At 47.4% G+C, this 25,869-nt stretch overlaps 1 protein-coding gene across 1 annotated transcript in view; it reads left to right on the top strand.

Annotated features, from left to right (window-relative positions):
- Positions 1 to 5,579: 5,579 nt before the first annotated feature.
- The window catches only part of GPATCH1 (G-patch domain containing 1), a 50,452-nt gene continuing 30,162 nt past the window's right edge, over positions 5,580 to 25,869 (top strand). The window contains exons 1-8 of the mRNA XM_025367195.1: positions 5,580 to 5,963; positions 13,781 to 13,915; positions 17,056 to 17,141; positions 19,618 to 19,778; positions 20,420 to 20,517; positions 22,084 to 22,142; positions 22,532 to 22,771; positions 23,751 to 23,898. Of these exons, the coding sequence (XP_025222980.1) occupies positions 5,891 to 5,963; positions 13,781 to 13,915; positions 17,056 to 17,141; positions 19,618 to 19,778; positions 20,420 to 20,517; positions 22,084 to 22,142; positions 22,532 to 22,771; positions 23,751 to 23,898 (1,000 nt within the window). The 5' untranslated portion in view covers positions 5,580 to 5,890. The remainder of the gene's footprint in view (positions 5,964 to 13,780; positions 13,916 to 17,055; positions 17,142 to 19,617; positions 19,779 to 20,419; positions 20,518 to 22,083; positions 22,143 to 22,531; positions 22,772 to 23,750; positions 23,899 to 25,869) is intronic.

Genomic DNA, 25,869 nt, shown 5'->3' with positions numbered 1-25,869 from the left:
TCCTGGGTTCACGCTATTCTCCCACCTCGGCCTCCCCAGTAGCTGGGACTACAGGCGCCCGCCACCATACCCGGCTAATTTTGCTTTTTTGTATTTTTAGTAGAGATGGGGTTTCACAGTGTCAGCCAGGATGGTCTTGATCTTCTGACCTTGTGATCGTGCTGGGATTACAGGCGTAAGCCACTGTGCCTGTACTTTTTTTTTTTTTTTTTGAGATGGAGTCTTGCTCTGTTGCCCAGGTTGGAATGTAGTGGCACGATCTCGGCTCACTGCAACCTCTGGCTCCTAAGTTCAAGCAATTCTCCTACCTCAGCCTCCAGAGTAGCTGGGATTACAAACGCACGCCACCATGCCGGCCTCATTTTTGTATTTTTGGTAGAGTCGGGTTTTCACCATTTGGCCAGGCTGGTCTCGAACTCCTGACCTCAAATGATCCACCCACTTGGGCCTCCCAAAGTGCTGGGATTACAGGCAAGAGTCACTGCGCCCGGCAAAAACAAAAAATTCTAATGGTATAATGCTGGGTATATGTATCCTCCCATCCTGGTGTCCTTTGATCAGTGGCAACCACTGTTACTTTAGGGAGTTTACTGGAGATTGAATACGCATATTAGAGTATATGTGTGGATGTACTGTATCCATACACCATGCTGTAATAGCCACAATACATTTAGCTATTCACGTTTTCTTTTAACATAAATGACAGCATCATTACTTTATCTCACTCTTGACTGTGCTCTGTCAATCTGAAATCATGAGATTCAGGAAAATGTGATTAAGTGTAGTTTTTGTGGCTGGGCACGGTGGCTCAAGCCTGTAATCCCAGCACTTTGGGAGGCCGACATGGGCGGATCATGAGGTCAGGAGATTGAGACCATCCTGGCTAACACAGTGAAACCCCGTCTCTACTAAAAAAAAATACAAAAAAACTAGCCGGGCAAGGTGGCGGGCGCCTGTAGTCCCAGCTACTCGGGAGGCTGAGGCAGGAGAATGGCGTAAACCCGGGAGGCGGAGCTTGCAGTGAGCTGAGGTCCGGCCACTGCACTCCAGCCTGGGCGACAGAGCGAGACAGATGTCGCCCAGGCTGGTTTTTTTTTTTTTTTTGAGACGGAGTCTCGCTCTGTCGCCCAGGCTGGAATGCAGTGGCACGATCTCAGTTCATTGTAACCTGAGCCTCCTGAGTTCAAGCAATCCTCATGCCTCAGCCTCCCAAGTAGCTGGGACTACAGGCGTGCGGCACCACACCTGGCTAATTTTTGTACTTTTAGTAGAGACAGGGTCTCACCATGTTGGCCAGGCTGGTCTCAAACTCCTGATCTCAGGTGATCCACTTGCCTTGGCCTCCCAAAGTGCTGGGATTACAGGTGTGAGCCACTGCACCCACCCTGATTAAGTATAGTTTACTAGATTTATTTATCCTCAAATATTCCAAAGCTTGAGGATAGCCACCCAGAAACACCGACTCCAAATGTATAGGGTCAACATTCCAAAGTGGAGGCCAGGCACGAAGGCTCATACCTATAATCCCAACATTGTGGGAGGCTAAGGTGGGAGGATCGCTTGAGCCCAGGAGTTTCAGACCAGCCTTAGCAACATAGTGAGACCTGGCCTCTACAAAAAATGAAATAATTAGTTGAGCGTTGTCAACTAGTAGTCCCAGCTACTCAGGAGGCTGAGGTGAGAGGAAGGCTGCAGTGAGCCATGATCCTACCACTGCACTCCAGCCTGGGTGTCAAAATGATATATTGTCTCGAAAGCAAAAATACACACAAAAAAAGCATTCCAAAGTGGAGAGGTTAAGGTTTCACTTATATAGGCAGACATACAATCCTTACAGTGACTTGACTAGCTATAGGATGCTACATTCCAAGGAAGATTGCTTTATTACTCTGTGAGGAGGGTACCCGTCAGAGGAGGTCTTATCTCTGGCCTGTTTGGTCTTAGTTATTTCTAGGGGAAAAGGGGCAGAAGCTGCAGCTGCTCACCATGTGATTCATGCTGCATAACCACATTCCTCTCAAGTTTCAGGATCATTTAAAATTCCAACAGCAGCTGGGCGGGGTGGCTGGTGCCTGTAGTCCCAGTACCAGGGATGTTGAGGCTGGAGGATTCAATTTCAGTAGTTTGAGGCTGCAGTGAGCTATGATTGCATCACCACACACCAGCCTGGGCAACAGAGCCAGACCCTGCCTCTAAAAAATAATAATATCAACAATAAAGTTCCAATAGCTTTAAGTTTGAATTATTTAATTCCACAACTCATTTATCAACATACGTTGCAGATAATTCACGGGGAGTTTAAAATGCTCATAGTATTGTCACAGGTTATAGGTTGTTCTGATTACCTATTGCTGTTAATGAATTATCCCATATCTTTTGTTGTTGTTAGAGACAGGGTTTTGGTATGTTGCCCAGGCTGGCCTCTGATTCCTGGGCTCAAGTGATCCTCCTGTTTCACCCTCCCAAATACTGTCACTAAACCTGGCTAATTGCTTCATATCTTTTTATTTTTCCTTAGAAACAGGGTCTCTATAGACAGAGATCATCTCTATAGGAGCAATGGGGATGCCAACCAATTCTGTCTTACGACCCTTATGTCAATGGGAATGCCAATCCCTCAATGTGGGATTACAGGTAGGATTTCTGACACTGGGGTCCTAAGACTGTTCAAGAATTGATTTGGCACTTTGGGAGGCCGAGACAGGCAGATCAGGAGGTCAGGTGTTCGAGACCAGCCTAGGCAACATTGTGAAACCCTGTCTCTACTAAAAATACAAAAAAATTAGCCAGGTGTGGCAGCATGCGCCTGTAATCCCAGGTACTCTGGAGGCTGAGGCAGGAGAATTGCTTGAACCCAGGAGGCGGAGGCTGCAGTGAGCCGAGACCGCACCACTGCATTCCAGTATGGGTGACAGAGCAAGACTCTATCTCCAAAAATAAATAAACAAATAAATAAAATTAAAAAAAATTGATTTGGGTCGGGCGCAGTGGCTCACGTCTGTAATTCCAGCATTTTGGGAGGCCAAGGCGGGTGGATCACTTGATGCCAGGAGTTTAAGACCAGTCCGGCCAATAGGGTGAAACCTCGTCTCTACTGAAAATAAAAAACTAGCTGGGCACAGTGGTGGGTGCCTGTAATCCCAGCTACTAGGGAGGCTGAGGCAGGAGAATCGCTTGAACCCAGGAGGCGAATGCAGTGCGCTGAGATCCTGCCACTGCACTCCAACCTGGGCAACAGAATGAGACTCTGGCTAAAATAAAACAAAACAAACAAACAAAAAAACAAACCTGATTTGAATCTCCATTGTTCTTATAGACAGGATCTCTGACTTCAGAATCATAAGGCTTTTGTTTAAGGAAACCTTAAGATGTTTTTCAGATCTCTGAATTCCAGCGAAACCAGCACCAAGACCCCTACCGAGGATGAGGATTAGCATGAGAATACAGCCTCTTCCTCTCTGGGTCCCAGGACTTCACCCTGCACTCTTCCACCAATCAATGATCTCCACACTTCAGCCCACTTCGATACTCTTAAAAACACTAGCCCCGAATTCCGTGAGGAGGTGGATTTGAGATTTCCTCTCATCTCCTCTTTTGGTGGCCCTAGGATTAAACTTCTTTCTCTGCTGCAACATGTTATCTCTAGGCATTCATGTGCATACCGCAATGAACCTATTATGGTTACAGTGTTTTCCCCCACCTCCAAGAATAAAGTAAAACCCCAGAACTGCTTATGCACTGCTGGTGGGAATGTAAATTTTTTCAGCTACTGTAATTGAAAATTTCAATGAAGGACGGGTACCCTGGCTCATGCCTGTAATCCCAGCACTTTGGAAGGCTGAGGTGGGTGGATCACCTGAGGTCAGGAGTGTGAGACCAGCCTTGCCAACATTGCAAAACCCGTCTCTACTAAAAAAATACAAAAATTAGCCAGGCTTGGTGGCGCGTGCCTGTAGTCCCAGCTATTCAGGAGGCTGAGGCGGGAGAATTGCTTGAAACCAGGAGGCGGAGGTTGCAGTGAGACGAGATCGCACCACTGCACTCCAGCTTGGGCAACAGAGTGAGACTGTCTAACAGAAAATTAAAAAAAAAAAAAAATTACAATGAAATTAAAACTGGAAAGCAGTTTGGAGATTTCCTGAAGCACTTAAAACAGAACTACCATTAGACCCAGCAATCCGATTACTGGGTATATACCCAAAGGAATATAAGTTGTTCTACCATAAAGACACATGCATGCATATGTTCACTGAGGCACCAGTCACAATGGCAGAGACATGGAACCAACTTATATGCCCACAAACGGTGGACTGAATAAACAAAATATGGTCCACACACACCATGGAACACTACACAGCCATTAAAAAAGAACAAGACCATGTCCTTGGCAGCAACATAGATGCAGCTGGAGGCCATTACCCTAAGCAAACTAATGCAGGAACAGAAAACCAAATACTGCATGTTCTCACTTATAAGTGGAAGCTAAAAATTGAGCACACATGGACATAAAGAAGGGAATAACAGGGGCCAGCCATGATGGCTCACGCCTGTAATCCCAGCACTTTGGGAGGCCAAGGCGGGTGGATCACTTGAGGTCAGGAGTTCAAGACCAGCCTGGCCAACATGGTGAAACCCCATCTCTACTAAAAATACAAAAGAAAAAAAAAATGGCCGGGCACGGTGGCTCACATCTGTAATCCCAGCATTTTGGGAGGCCGAGGCGGATGGATCGCTTGAGGTCGGGAGTTCGGGACCAGCCTGACCAACATGGACAAACCGCGTTTCCACTAAAAAAAAAAATACAAAATTAGCCGGGCATACTGGCGCATGCCTGTAATCCCAGCTACTCCGGAGGCTGAGGCAGGAGAATCGCTTGAACCCTGGAGGTAGAGGTTGCGGTGAGCCGAAATCGTGCCATTGCACTCCAGCCTGGGCAACAAGAGCGAAACTCCGTCTCAAAAACAAAAAACAAACAAACAAACAAAAAACCCACAACAACAAAACAAACAAAAAAAATAGCAGGGCGTGGTGGGGTGGACTCCTATAATCCCAGCTACTCGGGAGGCTGAGGCAGGAGAATCACTTGAACTGGGGACCGGGAGGTTGCAGTAAGCTGAGATCGCGGCCACTGCACTCCAGCCTGGGCGACAGAGAGAGGCTCTGTCTTTAAAAAAAACAAAAAAAACAAAAAAAGAAGGGAATAACACCAGGGCCTACTTGAGGCTGGACCTACTTGAGGGTGGACCTACTTGAGGGTGGAAGGTGCGAGGAGGGTAAGGATCGGAAAAACTGCCTTTTGAGTACTACACTTATTACCTGGGGAGGAAAAAATCTGTATCCAAATCCCTTGCAACATGTAATTTACCTATATAACAAACCTGCACATGTACCCCTGAACCCAAAATAAAAGTTAAAACAAATAATAAAAATAAAGTGAAGCCCCACAGGGGCGAGCAAGAAATCTGGGAGCTCAGGCATTTTCCTGGAGGTGGCTGGGTGGGCGGTGGGAGTGGACGGAGCTGGGCAGTAACTGCTGCCAGGGCAGGGGCTGGCGCGAGGGACGGGGGTGGGGGGCTGGGCAGGCATTGGTGTCGCCTCGCAGCAACAGTTGGGTGGCTTCCAGCTTATGCCAGGGAGTCTCCTCCTCACCCGCATATCGCGGGGCTAGGATGGGATGTCGTGGCTGCCAAATCCTCCGAGGCAACTCCTGCCTAGGTCGGCCTCCCACATGACAGGCCTGAGAATCCGGGGCGCAGGCTCCGGCCGCGAGGGCACCTTCCCCCGCCCGCGGACCCAGTCTTCCAGAATCACCGGGGTTCGCGGAGAAAGAGGAAAGGCGTTTGGCCTGCCAAGGCCGCCGTAGCGAGGGGGCGGGGCCCGGAAGAGCAGGATGGCGGCGCGGGACAGTGATAGCGACGAGGATCTGGTCAGCTATGGGACCGGGCTGGAGCCTCTGGAAGAAGGTGCGGGCCGCATGGGCCGGCGGAGCCTGTGGAAAACAGGCCAAGGGCCCAGGATTCGGGCCACAAAAGCACAAGTCGGTGCTGGACCGTTGTTAGATCGTTCCCAGCGCTGGGAACACGGCGGCGAGGGAGGTGTTCGCCGCGCTCTCTGGGTGCTCACCTTCTGCAGCGGCAGAGAGAGACTTACAGGGATGGGAGACACAAGCGTGGCCGAATAAGGGGGCGGCGGGATAGAAACAAGAAAATGACGGAATAGCTGGTGTGAGAGCGGGGGGTGCTTAGGCAGTGTCTTCCCCAAGAGAGTACGTTTGAGCTCAGACTTGAAACCGAGGAAGAAAACAACCATGGGCAAATCTGGAGGGAAAGCATTTCGGGCAGAAGGAACATAAAGTGCAAAGGCCCTGAAGTGAAAGCCAGTTTAGGAAATTGAGGGGCAGGCAGGACGGGTGTGGTTGCAGCAGACGACAGAGGGGGAGACAGGTAGAAGAGGATGTCAGAGGGGCTGGCAGGGGCTGGATCTTATTTGGTAGGGTAAAGAGTTTGGATCTTGTACTAAGTGCAGGATTGGGGTTAGGGTTAGGGTCATGGGAAGTTACACAGGGAGGGATATATCTATATCTATATATTTGATTTTTAGAGACAAGGTTTTGCTCTGTTTCCCAGGCTGGTCTTGAACTCCTGACCTCAAGTGATCCTCTCACCTCTTGCCTGCCAAAGTGCTGAGGTTACATGCATGAGCCACTGTGCTCGGCCAATTTTTAGTATTATTCTATCTTTGATGTTGAGAATACACTGTTTGGGGATGGGTAAGAGTGAAGCTGGGAGATTAGCAAAAACAGGGCAGGAGACGATGGTGGCATGGACGGGACAGTTAGCAGTGGCGGTGGTGTGTAGTGGTCTGGGTGGAGATATATTTTGAAAGCAAAGCTGACCATACTTGCTGGTGGAATGTGGGGGTGAGGGGCAAGATGAATCAAGGTTCTCTTCTGTGTTTCTGGTCTGTTCCACTTAATGACTTGTTCAGCAAAGTATGTATTGAGTGTCCAGTAAGGGCTGTTGGCTGTGCTAGCCCTGTGGGGAAGGCAGAGGAAGAATGGTGGAATCATTGGGCCACAATTTATTTGCAGACCTCCTGTTGGTGGGGGTCCCCTCCTTTTTCTCACCCTGACCACATCCTGCCAGGTTGATTGTGCTTCTGGGATATCTCCACTTATGCCCCTTTTATTTCCTACAAACAGTTCTGGTGGAAACTTCTGCCGGATACTGGCCCTACTTCTACCCTCGGCTTACAAAAGGTTGAGAAAGGGGCCAGGCACAGTACTTCACACCTGTAATCCTAGCACTTTGGGAGGCTGAGGTGGGAGGATTGCTTGAAGTCAGGAGTTTGAGACCAGCCTGGGCAGTATAATGAGACTCCGTAACAAACAAACGGCTGAGAAAGGCTAGTCTTCTAAATGCTTTTTATGTGTTTAAAGTCAGCTGTTGCATTTCCTTAAGACATCTCTGTATCCCAGCTTCTTTGTTTTGTAGAGACAGGGTCTTGCTGTTTTGACCATGCTGGTTTCAAACTCTTGACCTCAAGTGATGCTCTCACTTTGACTTCCCAAAGTGCTGGATTACATGCGTTAGCCACAGTACCCAACATTTTTTATTTTAAAAATAGAGACGAGGCCGGGCATGGTGGCTCACGCCTGTAATCCCAGCACTTTGGGAGGCCGAGGCAGGCAGATCATGAGGTCAGGAGATCGAGACCATCCTGGCTAACACAGTGAAACCCCATCTCTATTAAAAATACAAAAATAGTAGGCCGGGCACGGTGGCTCAAGCCTGTAATCCCAGCACTTTGGGAGGCCGAGACAGGCGGATCACGAGGTCAGGAGATCAAGACCATCCTGGCTAACACTGTGAAACCCTGTCTCTACTAAAAAAAATACAAAAAACTAGCTGGGCGAGGTGGCGGGCGCCTGTAGTCCCAGCTACTCGGGAGGCTGAGGCAGGAGAATGGCGGGAACCCGGGAGGCGGAGCTTGCAGTGAGCTGAGATCCAGCCACTGCACTCCAGCCTGGGCGACAGAGCGAGACTCCCTCTCAAAAAAAAAAAAAAAAAAAAAAAAAAATACAAAAGTAAAATTAGCAGGGCATGGTAGCGGGCACCTGTAGTCCCAGCTACTCGGGAGGCAGAGGCAGGAGAATGACATGAGACTGGAAGGAGGAGGCTACAGTGAGCCAAGGTGGCGCCACTGCACTCCAGCCTGTGTGACAGAGCGAGACTGTCTCAAAAAAAAAAAAAAAAAATAGAGACGGGATCCTTCTATGTTGCTCAGGCTGGTCTTGAACTCCTGGCCTCAAATGGTCTTCCCAGCTCAGCTTCTTAAAGAGTTGGAATTACAGGCGTGATTCTCCATGCCCAGCCCCAACCATGTTTGTTTGTTTGTTTGTTTGTGACAAGAGTCTTGCTCTGTTGCCCAGGCTGGAGTGCAGTGGCACAATCTCAGCTCACTGCAACCTCCGCCTTCCAGGTTCAGACGATTCTTCTGCCTCAGCCTCCCAAGTAGCTGGGATTATAGGCGCATGCCACTATGCCTGGCTAATTTTTGTATTTTTAGTAGAGATGGGGTTTCGCCATGTTGGCCAGGCTGGTCTTGAACTCCTGAACTCAAGCAATACATCCGCCTTCGCCTCCCAAAGTGCTGGAATTACAGGTGTGAGCCATTATGCCTGGCCCCCAACCTTGCTTCTGAAGTAGAAGGAAAGGACATTGAACTTGTAGACTTTGTTTTTTTGGACTAAAAACATCCTTTAACTTCTCAGTAATACAAGTTTTTGAGGATTGATTCATTGTCTTCTAAGCACTTTTTTTTGAGACGGAGTTTCACTCTTGTTACCTAGGCTGGCATGTAATGGTGTGATCTCGGCTCACTACAACCTCTGCCTCCCAGGTTCAAGGGATTCTCCAGCCTTAGCCTCCCGAGTAGCTGGGATTATAGGTGCCTGCCACCACATCTGGCTAATTTTTGTATTTTTAGTAGACACAGGGTTTCACCATGTTGGCCAGGCTGGGCACGAACTCCTGACCTCAGGTGATCTGCCTGCCTCGGCCTCCCAAAGTGCTGGGATTACAGGCATGAGCCACCGTGCCCAGCCAGTTTTCTAAGCACTTTGAAGTTTAAATGCACTCTGTATTTTACAATATAACACACTAGACTAATAATTATTTTTACTCCCTGCTTTGAAGTTTTAGTGACAGGTTAGACAGGCATTGGTAGAGGAGAACTCTATTTTAAAGTTGCTGGCCCTGACAGAAAGGTTTATTAGTTAAGAGTTAGCCAGGGAGCCTAGTGACCGTGGGTGAACTTTATAGACAAATAGGCCTTCTAATCTGGAAGGAAGGAGGCCAGATACTTACCTATTCTTTCCTTAGACATTTCCACTTGGTTCTAGAATCTATCTACAGCTCATTCTATACCCAGATTAACTTTAGGGACAATTTTCTCCTCCTTGATGCTGTGATTCTCACACTTTAACCGTGGCTTCCTTCGCCCCCAGGACATACCATAAACCCTGCAGCACCACATTCAAGGCCCCCTGCACTGTCCGCCTTTCTGGTTCCATCTTCCACTCATTCCCTGGCCTCCTGTTAGACTGGACCACTTTCTCAATACATCTGACCTTGCCCTTTTTTTTTTTTTGAGATGGAGTCTTGCTCTGTCGCCCGGGCTGGAGTGTAATGGCGTGATCTCGGCTCACTGCAACCTCCACCTCCCAGGTTCAAGCAATTCTCCTGCTTCAGCCTCCTGAGTAGATGAGCTTACAGGTGCGTGCCACCACGCCTAGCTAATTTTTGTATTTTTAGTAGAGGCGGGGTTTCACGATGTTGGCCAGGCTGATCTTGAACTCCTGACCTCAGGTGATCCGCCCGCCTCGGCCTCCCAAAGTGCTGGGATTACAGGCGTGAGCCACTGTGCACGGCGACCTTGCCCTTTTATCCCTCCTTCTGTTTACTGATGGGAGTCAGTGCCTCTGTCAAAATTCTGCTCACTGCTAACGGTGGCTGATGTTGCAGACCTTCTCATTGTCAGAAGTGCTCCAGTACGTGCAGCTCTCCTCTTGTGGGCTCTGAGTGTCCTGAGAACAGGAGTAGAGTTTTGTTCAGTTTTCTACACCCTGGGTCTAGAAGGGCTGCTTGCATGGCAAGGCCCTCATCCACTTTTTGTTTTTGTTTTTGAGACAGAGTCTTGCTTTATCTCCCAGGCTGGAGTATAGTGGCATGATTATGGCTCACTGCCGCCTTGGCCTCCTGGGCTCAAGCAATCCTCCCAGCTCAGCACCCCTCAGCCCCCAGTAACCAGGACTACAGGCTCATACCACCATGCCCAGCTAGTTTTAAAAATTGCGTCACTATGTTGCCCAGGCTGGTCTCAAACCACTGTTTCTTTTTTTTTTTTTTTTTTTTGAGACGGAGTCTCGCTCTGTCGCCCAGGCTGGAGTGCAGTGGCGCGATCGGCTCACTGCAAGCTCCGCCTCCTGGGCTTACGCCATTCTCCTGCCTCAGCCTCCCGAGTAGCTGGGACTACAGGCGCCGCCACCTCGCCCGGCTAATGATTTTTTTGTATTTTTAGTAGAGACGGGGTTTCACCGTGTTAGCCAGGATGGTCTCGATCTCCTGACCTCGTGATCCGCCCGTCTCGGCCTCCCAGTGTGCTGGGATTACAGGCTTGAGCCACCGCGCCCGGCCTCAAACCACTGTTTCTAATGACTCGAACCATGCCTACCTGGGCCTCTCCAAGTGCTGGGATTACAGGTGTGAGCCACTGCACCTGACTCCCCCACCCTTAAAAAAAAAAACTAACCATTAGCCAGCCAGGGGCTCGTGGAACTTTTGGTCAGGGAATGAGAGGGAGGAATAGTATAGGAGGCATCTCTGGCTTGGAGACAGTTGAGAGCTGGTTTCACCTTTGTGCTTATTAGCTGTGAGTCTCAGGGAAATTACTCAATCAGTATCCTTATCAGGGTATGATACATGAGATCATATGTACTAAAGGAAGGAATGAGTTGTCATTAGTAGCAGTAATTAGGACATGGCCTGGCTAAAATGCCACCCACCTCCTTTCTGGAGTTTTTCCGTCACTGGTTAGAGGTGGTGCCTTCTCCTTAGGAGACCTGTGGGAGGCAGTTGGCCACATTGCTTGGCCCTCATCATCTGCCGCCACAGGCTGCACTCAGTTGTCTGCAGATCTTATCTCCCCTTCGAGATCAGAAGCACTTCGACAATAGCACCAACCACTGGCAACACCTGCTCCCTCTTACTGTAGCCGAGTGGGACAGTTGGCAATGCCTGGAGACCTTTTTGGCTGTCATGCCTGTGGGGCATAAACTGCTGCTATAGGCCCAGAATGCTGCTGAACATCCTGCAGTGCACAGAATATTCCCCTGAAGCAAAGAATTCTCCAGCACAAAATATGCTGAGATTGAGAAGCTCTGCCATAGCCAAGAATAATGCCAAGTGCACACAGAGTAACGTAGTGTGTGTACTGCATTTCCATGAAATGGTGAACATCTTGGGCTGTGGGACCCAAGTTGTAATTTAGTCCTTTAGAGGGAAAAGACATTGTAGCTGATATTAACTGATTTTAACTGATGTTAACTGAGTTTCCCCATGGTCAGGGACTGTGCTCAGCTGTTTACATATGATATTTAATCCTCGTTACCACTCTACAAAGATGGGCTTCTTTATTACCCTGATTTTACAGTTGTGGAGGCTGAGGCTTAGAGCGATGAAGTAACTTGTTCAAGATGACAAATCTTTTTTTTTTTTTTTTGCTTTTGTTTGAGACAGAATCTGACTCTGTCGCCCAGGCTGGAGTGCAATGGCATGATTTTGGCTCACTGCAACCTCCTCCTAGGTTCAAGCAATTCTCCTGCCTCAGCCTCCCAAGTAGCTGGGATTACAAGTGCCTGCCACCATGCCTGGCTAATATTTTATATCTTAGTAGAGATGGGGTTTCACCCTGTTGGCCAGGCTGTTCTCAAACTTCTGACCTCAGGTGATCCACCCGCCTCAGCCTCTCAAAGTGCTGGGATTACAGGCATGAGCCACTGCGCCCAGCTGATGACAAATCTTAACAAGCAGTAGAAGGGGATTTGAATTCAGATCTCTCTAGGTCTTTAAACCTGGGCTCTTGACTGGGCGTGGTTGCTCACACCTGTAATCCCAGCTACTTGGGAGGCTGAGGCAGGAGAATCACTTGAGCCCAGGAGGCAGAGGTTGCAGTGAGCCAAGATCATGCCACTGCACTCCAGCCTGGGCGACAGAGACTGCATCTCAAATAAAATAAAATAAAGTATTTCTTGTGTCTCCTTCTTCTTGCTAAGTACTTTATAGGCATTTAATTTGCATAACAACTCTATGAAATGGCTGTTACCATTAATGCCATTTATATTTTACAGATAAGTAAATTGAGGCATAGAGAGTCAAGGCTGACCGAAGTCCAGTGCCAGTAAAGGGAGCTGGCTTGAAACTCCAGACCACTGTGACTTTCACCCCTTAACTCATACCCTTAACTACTGTATAACCTACTTCCTCTTGTGAACCTTTGAAAATAACTTGATTTTTTTGGTTTATTTTTTTAAAAAATTAAATAAGGCCGGGCGCGGTGGCTCAAGCCTGTAATCCCAGCACTTTGGGAGGCCGAGGCGGGTGGATCACAAGGTCAGGAGATCGAGACTATCCTGGCTAACATGGTGAAACCCCGTCTCTACTAAAAATACAAAAAAACCTAGCCGGGCGCGGTAGCGAGCGCCTGTAGTCCCAGCTACTCGGGAGGCTGAGGCGGGAGAATGGCGTGAACCCGGGGGGCGGAGCTTGCAGTGAGCCGAGCTCGCGCCACTGCACTCCAGCCTGGGAGGCACAGTGAGACTCCGTCTCAAAAAAAAAAAAAAAAAAAAAAAAATTAAATAAATTCAGGATTTTGAATTGCAGTTGATAAAATGAGGCAGTAATTTGTGCCATAGTACCTGGGACTTTAAACCTAAGGAATTGTTTGGCTAGGCCTAAAATGTATTAGGTTTAATTCCCTTGCTTGTGTGATGTCACAACCCAGCCCTTTCAACAAAGTAGGAAAAGGAATAGGTTTAAAGAACACTAGAATCAGGAGATGCACAGAAATTAAGGAAACTCTTAGGAGTTGGGGAAAATGGGCAATACCAAAAAAAAAAAAAAAAAAAGTTCCAGATCCAGAGATGGTGTGAAGTTCTAGAAGAGGAATGGAAGTGTTTCTCTCCTTGCCACGTGCCACCCCAGCTTCTGTGCCCTTCATTGGAAGCCAGGAGGTTTCAATTTCATCTGTCTGAACTCTCCTGACAATATAATTGTTTTTGTTTTTTGGGAGACAATCTCGGTGTGTCTCCCAGACTGGAGTGCAGTGGCGTGATTTTGGCTCACGGCAACCTCCACCTCTCAGGTTCAAGGGATTCCCCTGCCTCAGCCTCCTGAGTAGCTGGGATTACTGGTGTCCGCCACTACGCCTGGTTAATTTTTGTATTTGTTAGTAGAGCCGGGATTTTGCCATGTTGACCAGGTTTTGTAATGGAATTTAGTGGGAAAAGCAGGCAATCATTCTAACATAAGCTTATAAAGTATATTGTTTCTTAATCTGTATAAAGTAGTAAAGTCTAGGAATAACAATTTAAATGGTTATATTTGAAGTTATAAGAAGTAAACAATTTATTAGTTTAAAAAGTGACATTTTTCCTAAATTAGAACCGACCATTTCCTTCTCTCTTTTTCATTTAAAAAACTTTTTTTGTTTTTTTTTTTAGGTGAAAGACCAAAGAAACCAATCCCCCTTCAGGATCAGACTGTCAGAGATGAAAAAGGAAGGTATAAACGATTCCACGGGGCCTTTAGCGGAGGTTTCTCTGCTGGATACTTCAATACTGTTGGCTCAAAAGAAGGTATGATTTTCCTAATTATAGCTATTATACCATTAAAGCAAATGATCAAAATATTGATTCTCCCTCACCCTTGCTTTTTTTATTTTTATTTTTTATTTTTTTGAGACAGAGTCTCGGTTTGTCGCCCAGGCTGGAGTGCAGTGACGCGATTTTGGCTCACTGCAAGCTCCGCCTCCTGGGTTCACGCCATTCTCCTGCCTCAGCCTCCCGAGTAGCTGGGACTACGGGTGCCTGCCACCTAGCCCGGCGAATTTTTTTGTATTTTTAGTAGAGACAGGGTTTCACTGTATTAGCCAGGATGGTCTCGGTCTTCTGACCTCGTGATCTGCCCGCCTCAGCCTCCCGAAGTGCTGAGATTACAGGTGTGAACCACCCCATCCGGCAGCTTTTTTTTTTTTTTTTGAGATGGAGTCTTGCTGTGTCGCCCAGGCTGGAGTGCTGTGGTGTGATCTCGGCTCACTGCAACCTCCACCTACTGGGTTAAGCGATTCTGCTGCCTCAGCCTCCCAGTTAGCTGGGATTACAGGCACGTGCCGCTACGCCCGGCTAATTTTTTAAAAAATATTTTTAGTAGAGACTGGAGTTTCACCATGTTGGCCAGGCTAGTCTCAAACTCCTGACCTTGAGTGATCTGCCCATCTTGGCCTCCAAAAGTGCTGGGATTATAGGTGTGAACCACTGCACCTGGCCACCCTTGCTTTTTTTTTTTTTTTTGAGATGGAGTCTCTCTCTGTTGCCCAGGCTGGAGTGCAGTGGTGTGATCTTGGCTCACTGCAACCTCTGCATCCCAGGTTCAAGCGATTCTCCTGCCTCAGCCTTCCGAGTAGGTGGAATTACAGGCGCCCACCACGTCCAGCTAATTTTTTTGTATTTTTAGTAGAGACAGGGTCTCACTATGTTGGCCAGTGTGGTCTCTTAACTCCTGGCTTCAAGTGATCCGCCTGTCTTGGCCTCCCGAGATTACAGGTGTGAGCCACTGAGCTCAGCTTTCTCTGAACATACACTGTAACCTTTTGTGTTCTTTGGATATTTGGATGTTTCCGGAGTCAACTTGTGTCTTGTTCATTGATTGCGATCTGATGGTGAAAGAGTTTTCCTCCACTTTGTAAAAAATGCGTACCTTCTAATCAGATGATTAAATGATGATAATGACTTCCGTTTTATTGTAAGGTGATAAATGTTTCCGAGTATTTCCCATTCACAACATACTCTTAGAGTCTTTCAGTTAATCATTGACTGTGTCTCGTGACTGAGTGAGTGAGGAGGGCAGGTGTCACAGGGATCTTGCAGATGAGGCCACCAAGGGTCAGAGAGGTTAAGGAGCCAGCATGGCGTTAGTGCTGAGGGAAGAGTCACCAGGTGTCCTCTTCAGACACTGGGGACCACAGCAAGACTGGCTCTTCAGTGCTCTCTACCTGGGGAAAAATCAGTTAAATCTTTTATGTTATGTACTTTTATAAATGCCAAGTTGTTTAAAGTATTGTATGTTTTAAGATGTATTAATCTAGAAGCATTTTTTTGAACTGGAAGAAATGGCTTTCTTTTTTTATTTTTTTTAATTTTTTTTTATTTTTTGAGACGGAGTCTCGCTCTGTCGCCCAGGCTGGAGTGCAGTGGCCAGATCTCAGCTCACTGCAAGCTCCGCCTCCCGGGTTCACGCCATTCTCCTGCCTCAGCCTCCCAAGTAGCTGGGACTACAGGCGCCCGCCACCTCGCCCGGCTAGTTTTTTGTACTGTTTAGTAGAGACGGGGTTTCACCGTATTAACCAGGATGGTCTCGATCTCCTGACCTCGTGATCCGCCCATCTCGGCCTCCCAAAGTGCTGGGATTACAGGCTTGAGCCACCGCGCCCGGCCAGAAATGGCTTTCTATATCTCAGTTATGGATGGAAGATGAACTGATATTATATGTGCTGCTGAAGTGAGTACAGAAGATGAACTGATTAACTCACATAGCAATTATCAAGAAAAAGATGGGCTAGATCTTTTATCATTTTTTTTTTTTCCCCTGAGATGGAGTCTTGCTCTGTCGCCCAGGCTGGAGTGCAGTGGCGCTACCTCGGCTCACTTCAGCTTCCGCCTCCTGGGTTCAAGCAATTGTCCTGCCTCAGCCTCCTGAGTAACTGGGACTACAGGGGTCCGCCACCACGCCTGGCTGATTTTTGTATTTTAGTAGAGGTTTCACCATGTTGGTCAGGCTGGTCTCGAACTCCTGACCTCAAGTGATCCACCTGCCTTGGCCTCCCCAAGTGCTGGGATTACAGGCGTGAGCCACTGTGCCCAGCCCTACCATTTTATTTAATTAATTAATTAATTTTTTGAGACAGGGTCTCACTCTGTCGCTCAGGCTTTAGTGCAGTGGTGCACCTACTGAGAGTAGACCTTCCCCCGGTGCCTCAGCTCACAAGAGCCTTGGAGAGAATCAGGAAGGAGATGCATCCCTCTTAGAGAAAACTAAACAACTTTATGGCAGAGGTTACAGACATATGTGACCTCCAGGGCGTTCCCTGTTTGTAGACATGGCACATGCTCAGTAACCATGGTCAGGGAACAAGGCCATTAATGATAGGATTCCAGTGTCTGATGGAACTGGGGGCCTGGCACAGCCATTGCCCTTGGACCAGCCAGATTGAGTACCAGGGTACCCTGAATATTGCCTGGATTCCTTCTGTGACTCTCTCTTTATCCATCGTGACTGATTAAAACACCCTGACATCATATCTTGACACTTGATCTTAGCCAAAAGGCTGCAAAGTGATGACATCATTTCTTTAGAAAAGTTAATATGCCAGTGGAGATTGCTGGTCTCAGGTCCTGCATTTTAAGGTGACCTTGCAACTGTCTGCTTAGATCTGCTTGTGTTCGTTTCACAGTTTAACTTTCAATGTGTAATTCTACTTCTCTTGGTTTCACTTTCTTATGGGGAAACCTTAATGGATCCACTAAGTTTTGCATCAGGGGATACAGGGATTCATAAGAAATTTATGTGGAATAATTATGTCTATATAAGCAGTGAGATGGGAAGTACCTAAGAGTTTGTAGTGATTGGGAGTTTCAAGTCCATACATGTTATGTAATCATTTACTCATAGACCCAAATACTCTCTAGGATTGTAAAGCTCTAAACTCTTTTTTTTTCAGGATGGACACCCTCTACCTTTGTGTCTTCACGACAGAACAGAGCAGACAAATCTGTTCTTGGTCCTGAAGATTTTATGGATGAAGAGGTGGGTGTGCAAAACTTTAATTGCCAATTCACTGGTGGGAAAGGTCTAGTTCGTTGCTGTAAGTGCCTCCTCTCTCCCCAGAAGGTCCGATGTACGATTTCCTCTTTGTTTGTAAGGCTTTATCTTTTAGGTATTTGATGTACAGTGTCCTGTACATCAGTAGAGTCTTGTTCATTGGAGGAGCATTTTATACTGGGGCCAGTTTCTAAAATCAAGAGTGTAAGGGGAAAGTCATATACAGGCAATTTACTGGAAAAGCCTCCATTACCTCAAAAAGCTCAGTATCCATGGTGCTGGGTCTGCAGCTTTCCACAGTAACTCTCAGGCACACTACAGTAAAAAACCATGAGTGATTGCACTAAAATTAAACTTCTGCTCCCTTAAAATCTGGTGGTGGATTCACTCATGATAAAGATTAAATAGGGAGGGAGAGGATCAGGAAGAATAGCTAATGCATGCTGGGCTTACGACCCAAGTGATGGGTTGATCTGTGCAGCAAACCACCATGGCACACATTTACCTGTGTAACAAACCTGCACATCCTGCGCATGTACCCTGGAACTTAAAATAAAAGCTGAAGAGAAAAAAAGATTAAACAAAACATTTATATCAGCATGCATTAGGCTGCAGGTTAGAGGGAAGGAAGTCTCCTTCCTTTTTTGAGTAGCATCATCTAGAAGGAAACATATCTCATGTAGCAAGAAGTCTAGATGTGCTGAGACCCCAGGCTGTCTCTTCTCAGTCTTCTGCTGGCAGCTTGTCCTTATACTACCTCTCCTCATGATTGCAAGATGGCTGTAGTAGTTCCAGGTAGCACATCCAGGATGATGTTGCCCAAGAGAAGAACTTCCTTTTGGTCCCTTTTCTTTTCTGTTTTTTTTTCCTGAGACGGAGTCTCGCTCTGTTGCCCAGGCTGGAGTGTGGTGGCGCTATCTCAGCTCACTGCAACCTCCGCCTTCCAGGTTCAAGTGATTCTCCTGCCTCAGCCTCCCAAGTAGCTAGGATTACAGGTGCACGCACCACCATGCCCGGCTAATTTTTGTGTTTTTCGTAGAGATGGGGTTTCACCATGTTGGCCAGGCTGGTCTTGGACTCCTGACCTCAGGTGATCCACCCACCTTGGCCTCCCAAAGTGCTGGGATTACAGGTGTGCAATTGGCAGTCTCTTTTCTTAAAAGCAAAGTAGGCCGGGCATGGTGGCTCATGCCTGTAATGCCAGCACTTTGGGAGGCCGAGGCGGGTGGATCACGAGGTCAGGAGATCGAGACCATCCTGGGTAACACGGTGAAACCCTGTCTCTATTGAAAATACAAAAAATTAGCCGGGCATGGTGGTGGGCGCCTGTAGTCCCAGCTACTCGGGAGGCTGAGGCAGGAGAATGGCGTAAACCCGGGAGGTGGAGCTTGCAGTGAGCTGAGATTGTGCCACTGCACTCCAGCCTGGGCGACAGAGTGAGACTCTGTCTCAAAAAAAAAAAAAAGTAGCCTTTCATATAAGTCCTACCATGAATTTTCTCTACATTTGCTTGCACAAATTGTTTTACATGCCCATTCCTAATGCAGTCCCTGGCAAGGAAAATGGAATCAAAAAGACTGGCTTAGATAAGACACAAAGCCCCACTTCCTAATCCTGCCTCCCCAACACTAGGAGTACCACTCCTGCAGTGTGTGGTGGCGCAGAGGAAGGCAGGTACCTAGACAACATCAGGACCCTGCAAGGGAAGAGGAAGCATGACAGTGGTTGGACAGGTCACCAGCAACATCTGCTCCAGTAAAGGCAAAGGCATCTGACTCTAGGCTGGCCCTCACACTTGCGAATGCTTGCTGGCTGGGACTCCAAGCTTTGTCCCCTGCACGCTGACCTTTGAGATACTGTTGAGAAGAACACGGCCCTTACTTCCTATCTTCCCAGCTTGGTCATGCTTAGGGTGGCCCTAATGAGTAGTGACTCTCATGCCCTCCTGACCTTGGCCACTGACTTTACCATGTATGAGGATGAGCTTCTAAAGTCAGTGTGAGGCTGGGCACGGTGACTCACGCCTGTAATCCCAGCACTTTGGGAGGCAGGCTGAGGCAGGTGGATCACCTGAGGTCAGGAGTTCGAGACCAGCCTGACCAACATAGTGAAACCCCATCTCTACTAAAAACACAAAAAATTAGCCGGGCATGGTGGTGTGTGCCTGTAATCCCAGCTACTTGGGAGGCTGAGGCAGGAGAATCACTTGAACCTGGGAGGCGGAGGTTGCAGTGAGCCCAGATTGCACCATTACACTCCAGCCTGGGCAACAAGAGAGAAACTCCATCTCAAAAAATAAATAAATAAAAAATAAAGTCTGTGTGTACATCTGTCACTCTGCTGATCCTGACCTAAAGTTTGTAGTTTTAACTTTTTTTTTTTTTAGCAGAAATCAAACTATGTGATATATTGTGTATAGTCACTTTCCAAATAATGTAATTCTGTTTGAATTTTTTTGAAGGATCTTAGTGAATTTGGGATAGCACCTAAAGCAATCGTCACCACAGACGATTTTGCCTCCAAAACCAAAGACAGAATACGAGAAAAGGCCAGGCAGTTGGCTGCTGCCACTGCCCCGATTCCTGGAGCCACCCTCCTTGATGACCTCATAACGCCAGCAAAGTAAGCATTTCCTTCTGACTGTTGTGATCTTAGCACCGGTGTTTCGCATGTGTATGATTCTCTTGCTGAGGGGTAGTTTATTTGCAAGTAAGACAAGCCTTCTTAGGCTCAAAGTCTCAGTGAAAAAGGGGGTTTTTCCTAAAGGATCTTGCACTGTCACTGCACTGAGAGATCAAGAACTGCAGCCACTAGCTGTGCTGCTGGGGCTCGCGGAGGCTGGAGAGCTGTTAGGAATTGCAGTGACTTCTCACACCATCCCTCCAGACCTTATAGCCTCGCTTCTGCCTGCCTCCTTCACTTTCTGTGTATCTCCTTGTTGTGCTCCTGGGCTCGTGGCCTGATATGACAGCCTTAGACCTTCAGGGATTCCCAGGCCATGTGCTTGGCAAGGACTATCTAGAGTCCCTGTGATCCCATCCTAAAGGAGAGAGGTCATCTGATTGACTTCCCAGTTCAGGCGCGCACCCCACTGCAGCCTGCTGTGGCTGGAATGGCAGCGTCACGCCAGTTGTAATGTGGGTGAGGGCAAGGGCCCAAGCCAGACAGGCCTAGGGACTGAGCAGGAACTCAGAAACCACTCATTTCATACTCTTCGTTAATGTTACTTTGAAAAGTTCATTTTCAATGCCTTGCTATCCTAGATTATCTGTTGGTTTCGAATTGCTAAGAAAAATGGGTTGGAAAGAAGGACAAGGAGTTGGTCCTCGAGTAAAGAGACGGCCACGCCGACAGAAACCTGGTGTGTATGTTAATTGATTAACTGGTATCACTGCTGCAGTGTCCTTTTTTTTTTTTTTTTTTTTGAGACAGGGTCTTGCTCTGTCACCCAGGCTGGAGTGCAGTGGTGTGATCCCAGCACACTGCAGCCTCGACCTCCTGGGCTTAAGTGATCCTTCCATGTCAGCCCCACAAGTAGCTGGGACCACAGGCATGTGCCACTATGCCAGGCTAATTTTTTGTATTTTTTGTAGAGACAGGGTTTTGCCGTGTTGCCCAGGCTGGTCCCAAACACCTGCACTCAGGCCATCCGCTTGCCTTAGCCTCCCAAAGTGCTGGGATTATAGGCGTGAGCCACTGTGCCTGGCCAAGAGCGTACTTTTTAATGACTGCAAATTCCAATAAACAAAATAGCTGGGCCCAGTGGTATGTGCGTCTTCTAAGGCTTTTTATGTGTAACGCATGACAGCTTCCAGAAAGGCTGTGTTAGTTTATGCTTCTGCCAGCAGCATGTGAGAGTTCATGTTTCCTACCCTCCCCCAAACTGTCACAGTTTATTTAACATTATTACTTGTTACTTATTTCTTGCCCTAAGTCTCCCCAGCCAGACTGTAAGTGACTTTTTGAGGGCAACAGTCATTTCTTTTGGGTTCTTCATGACGTGGGGCAGTATTGGTTACTCATTGAGCACACTACTGCTGGTAGAAACTGATTCCTGGCTGGGTGCAGTGACTCACACCCATAATCCTAGCACTTTGGGATGCTGAGGTGAGAGGATCTTTGAGCCCAGGTGTTTGAGATCAGCCTGGGCAACATGGTGAAACCCTGCCTCTACCAAATATACAAAAATTAGCCGGGCGTGGTGGAGTGCACCTGTAGTCCCAGCTATGGCTCAGGAGAGTGAGGTGGGAGGATGGCTTTAGTCCAGAAGGTTGAGGCTACAGTGAGCTATGATCATGCCACCGTACTTCAGCCTGGGTGACAGGGCGAGACCCTGTTTCTAAAACAATTCCCAGTGATCTGCCTTTGACCATAATGCTGTAGCACATTTTACAAATGTACCCATGTACCTCTGAAGAGTATCAGTGAGTCTTTTTTTTTTTTGAGTTGGAGTTTTGCTCTTGTTGCCCAGGCTGAAGTGCAAATGTGCGATCTTGGCTCACTGCAACCTCCGCCTCCTGGGTTCAAGCAATTCTCCTGCCTCAGCCTCCTGAGTAGCTGGATTACAGGCTTGCGCCACCGTGCCTGGCTGTTTTTTTTTTTTGTAGAGACGGGGTTTCTCTATGTTGGTCAAGCTGGTCTCGAACTTCCGACCTCATGATCCACCCGTCTCAGCCTCCCAAAGTGCTGGGATTACAGGCATGAGCCACTGCAACCAGCCTTTTTTTTTTTTTTTTTTTTGGTAATTTTTTGTGGAGGTGGAATCTCACTATGTTACCCAGGCTGGTCTTGAACTCCTAGGCTCAAGTGATCCTCCCTCAGCCTCCCAGAGTGCCGGGATTACAGGTGTGATCCACCGTGCCCGGCCTGGTCGGGGTTTTCTATTTGTAGTCACTCATGACTATTGCATTTGAAATCTCTTTTCTAGATCCTGGAGTCAAAATCTATGGCTGTGCATTACCCCCTGGAAGCTCGGAAGGATCTGAGGTATTGCACGGGCTCACTGACCTTCAGTTTGGTACAATAGCACCTGTTTCTGTATGATTATGAAATTTTAGGGTTGGAGACAATTTTAGAAATCAGATCCCACCACTGTACAGTGAAATACTCATGCCCTAAAGCCATCCTCATTATATCAACGTACGTATTCAGCAATGTGCCTGCACCACAGACACGCAGGTCTGTTCAGCTTCATAAAATGAAGTTGGTGTTAGCATCCTTTGTGCCGGAAAGTGATTTAGTCATTTGTAACAGCACCAATGAAAGTTTGCTAATTGTTGTGTGTGGCATTAATCACTGCATTTTCAATTAGTATTTTGTAGGTTTACTTTGCATCATGCAGTGACTCACCTTCATTCCACTTTAAACTGAAATAGGGTGAAGATGATGACTACTTGCCTGATAATGTGACCTTTGCACCCAAAGATGTCACACCTGTGGATTTCACACCTAAAGATAATGTGCACGGTCTGGCCTACAAGGGCCTGGATCCCCACCAGGCACTGTTTGGAACTTCAGGAGAACATTTTAATCTTTTCGGTGGTGGCTCTGAGAGAGCTGGCGATCTTGGAGAAATTGGACTGAATAAAGGAAGAAAATTGGGAATTTCAGGCCAGGTAAAATTATTTTCTATTTTATAAAGGGGGAGTCATTGATAAATGAGTCTACTTTCTTTTTTCTTTTTAGAAGTTCTTTATTTTCTTTTTTTTCTCCTAATCCTCAAGTGGAATCAGGTCAAAGGTTCTTTCTTAAAATGTATTTTAAAAATGGTAACTTTGCCATTTACCCTCTTTTTTTTTTTTCTTTTGAGGCGGAGTCTCGCTCTGTCGCCCAGGCTGGAGGGCAGTGCTGCGACCTCAGCTTACTGCAACCTCTGTCTCCCGGGTTCAAGTGATTCTCCTGCCTCAGTCTCCCTAAGTAGCTGGGATTATAGGCATGCGCCACCATGCCCAACTAATTTTTGTATTTTTAGTAGAGATGGGGTTTCACCATGTTGGCCAGGCTGGTCTCGAACTCCTGACTTCAGGTGATCCACCTGCCTCAGCCTCCCAAAGTGCTGGGATTACAGGCATGAGCCACTGCGCCTGGCCACCTTTTCTTTTTATAAACATTTTTTTTTTCAGTCTTTTAAACAAAAATGCTACTTGTTAGAGGCCCCTTCCCGTAGAGACTAGGAGTTCTTCCAGCGGGCAGTAGAGTAGCGGCGGTCCTTAGACCCTGGCCACCAGCGTTGGCCCGGTCCGCATTGATCAGTTGATGAACATTTCTGCCTTTCTCCTCTTGGAAGCCACATTTCCACCCCTGCACTGCTGCCTAGCTTTGTTCTCCACTCCTCATCCTGTGCTGGGACCTGGAGCCATGGCTGTTGTGGGGACTGGAGGGCAGCGTTAGCACTGGGGACTTGGGATTTCACCTCTGGTCATTGTTTTCCAAAAATCTTGTGTGTGTGTTGATCTGGGACCCCCGTTCACTTCTCTCTTGGTGATCTTGAAGTGCTACCATGGTTTCCAGTCACATCCTTAAAGTAGCTTTATCCCTGAAGATCCCAGACATACCCTAACCCCTGTACTCAATTTGAAACCTTGTTTTTTAAAGGCTTTTGGTGTGGGTGCCCTGGAAGAGGAAGATGATGATATCTATGCCACAGAAACTCTATCCAAGTATGACACTGTTCTGAAGGACGAGGAGCCTGGAGACGGACTCTATGGCTGGACAGCACCCAGGCAGTATAAAAACCAGAAAGGTAATTCGACAGACGCAAACCTAATGGCAGGATCTAGTGTCAGGGTATCAGGAAGGAGGGGCTGCAAGAGTGGTACAGGAGCACCAGCCTCTGTTGTTGATCAAAGACATGGTAAGAAACAAAACAAAGAAGCGAGGCCCAGCGTGGGAAGTGAAACAAATGCAGGATTCAGACCTGGCCAAGGCCAAAGCCAGCTGTCAAGGTGGGGCCCAGGTGGGAAGGAGGGAGAGGTCTGTAATCAGGGAAAGAAGAATGCCTGGACCAGTGACCAAGTGGCTGGTCAGAGCTGGCAGCGGGTCAAAGGGAAGCACCCAGAGTTAGAGGAACTGGGCAGGCGGCCAAAGGAGGCCAATACATGCGGCAGGTTAGAAGGTCAGGCCAGGGGACCAGGAGGCAGGTACACCAACAGCCTGCAGCAAGATGGAGCTGGGCGCCCAGTCCATCTTCTCCCTTGAGTCTCTGGCTCTGAGGAGGCTGTTTTTGGGATAAGAGACTGACATCTTTCAACACAGCTTTAACTTCACGCTGTGTTGAAATTTCAAGGGGTATCAGATACTGTGGTTCGAAGTCACATTTCAGTTGTTTCCAGAAAAGGTGCAGGGCCAGACAGTGTAGAGTCGGTATTAGCAGCATGTGATTTGGAGTCAGTCAGACCTGGGTTTGGATGCCAGCTCTCCACTGCCCAGCTTTGTGACCTTAGGCAAGGCTCATAACCTCTCTGGGCATCGGAGTCCACATTTGTAAAGTGAGGATAAAATCCACTCCAGAAGTGGTTGTGAGGATTAAGTGGCATAACTTAGTGTCTGGCATAGCACCTGCCCCAAAGACTGAAGAAGTGGCACCTACTGTTCTTTGGTTGTCATACAGTCATGTGTCACTTGACTGGGATGGTGTGACAGGGAACCCAGGGTTTTACACAGGACACTGGAAGGGCATCTGTACCCCGTGTTAGGAGACTTAACCTCTGGGCGGTCAGTGGGTTGCTAGTACTTATTTCCTTTTTTTTTTTTCTTTACGTTTTTTTTCTTTTTTTTTTTTTTTTTTTTTTTTTTTTTTTTTTGAGACGGAGTCTTGCTCTGTAGCCCGGGCTGGAGTGCAGTGGCCGGATCTCAGCTCACTGCAAGCTCCGCCTCCCGGGTTTGCGCCATTCTCCTGCCTCAGCCTCCGGAGTAGCTCGGACTACAGGCGCCCGCCACCTCGCCCGGCTAGTTTTTTGTATTTTTAGTAGAGACGGGGTTTCACTGTGTTAGCCAGGATGGTCTCGATCTCCTGACCTCGTGATCCGCCCGTCTCGGCCTCCCAAAGTGCTGGGATTACAGGCTTGAGCCACCGCGCCCGGCCCGTTTTTTTTCTTTTTTTCTCCCCTGAGTCATTTAGCTTCGGAGCCTTCTTCCTTTTGCCTCCCTATAGTTTCTGATTTCTCTTCCCAAACTATGAATTATTTTTATATAACTTAAATGAAGATATATTAGTATATCATAATATACTATTTAATTTAAATACTATATTATCAATATACCATTATATATTATATATGATTTATATTTTATATAATTAATATATCAATACTGTCAGTATATTATGTAACATATAATATATTACATAATAATGTATAGATATGTTAATTATTATTTATTAAAAATGGTGGGAGAATGAAATTGATAATATCCTGTATCTCTGTTAGTATAAATGACATTCAATATTATAACAACATATTAATAACATTAATTTATTAATCCTCTAATAATCATATGTAATGACATATACTTAAGTCTGCCTGCTGAGTCACATCTTTCACTTTTCCCTCATGCACCAGCTTTGCCCCCAGCTGATTGGTTCCCACTCCGTCCACCATGCTCCAAGCCTGTCCTTGTCTCCTTGTCCCTCTCTGCTGTGACCTCTCTCCCCCAGCTTCCTCTCTTCCACCCTGCAGGGCCACGACATCTGTAGTTTTTTGTTTTTTGTTTTTTT

This window comes from Theropithecus gelada, chromosome 19 (genome assembly GCF_003255815.1).
Source record: "Theropithecus gelada isolate Dixy chromosome 19, Tgel_1.0, whole genome shotgun sequence".
NCBI lineage: Eukaryota > Metazoa > Chordata > Mammalia > Primates > Cercopithecidae > Theropithecus > Theropithecus gelada.
Note: the sequence above shows the minus strand (reverse complement) of the source record. Positions and strands in the feature narration are given on the sequence as shown.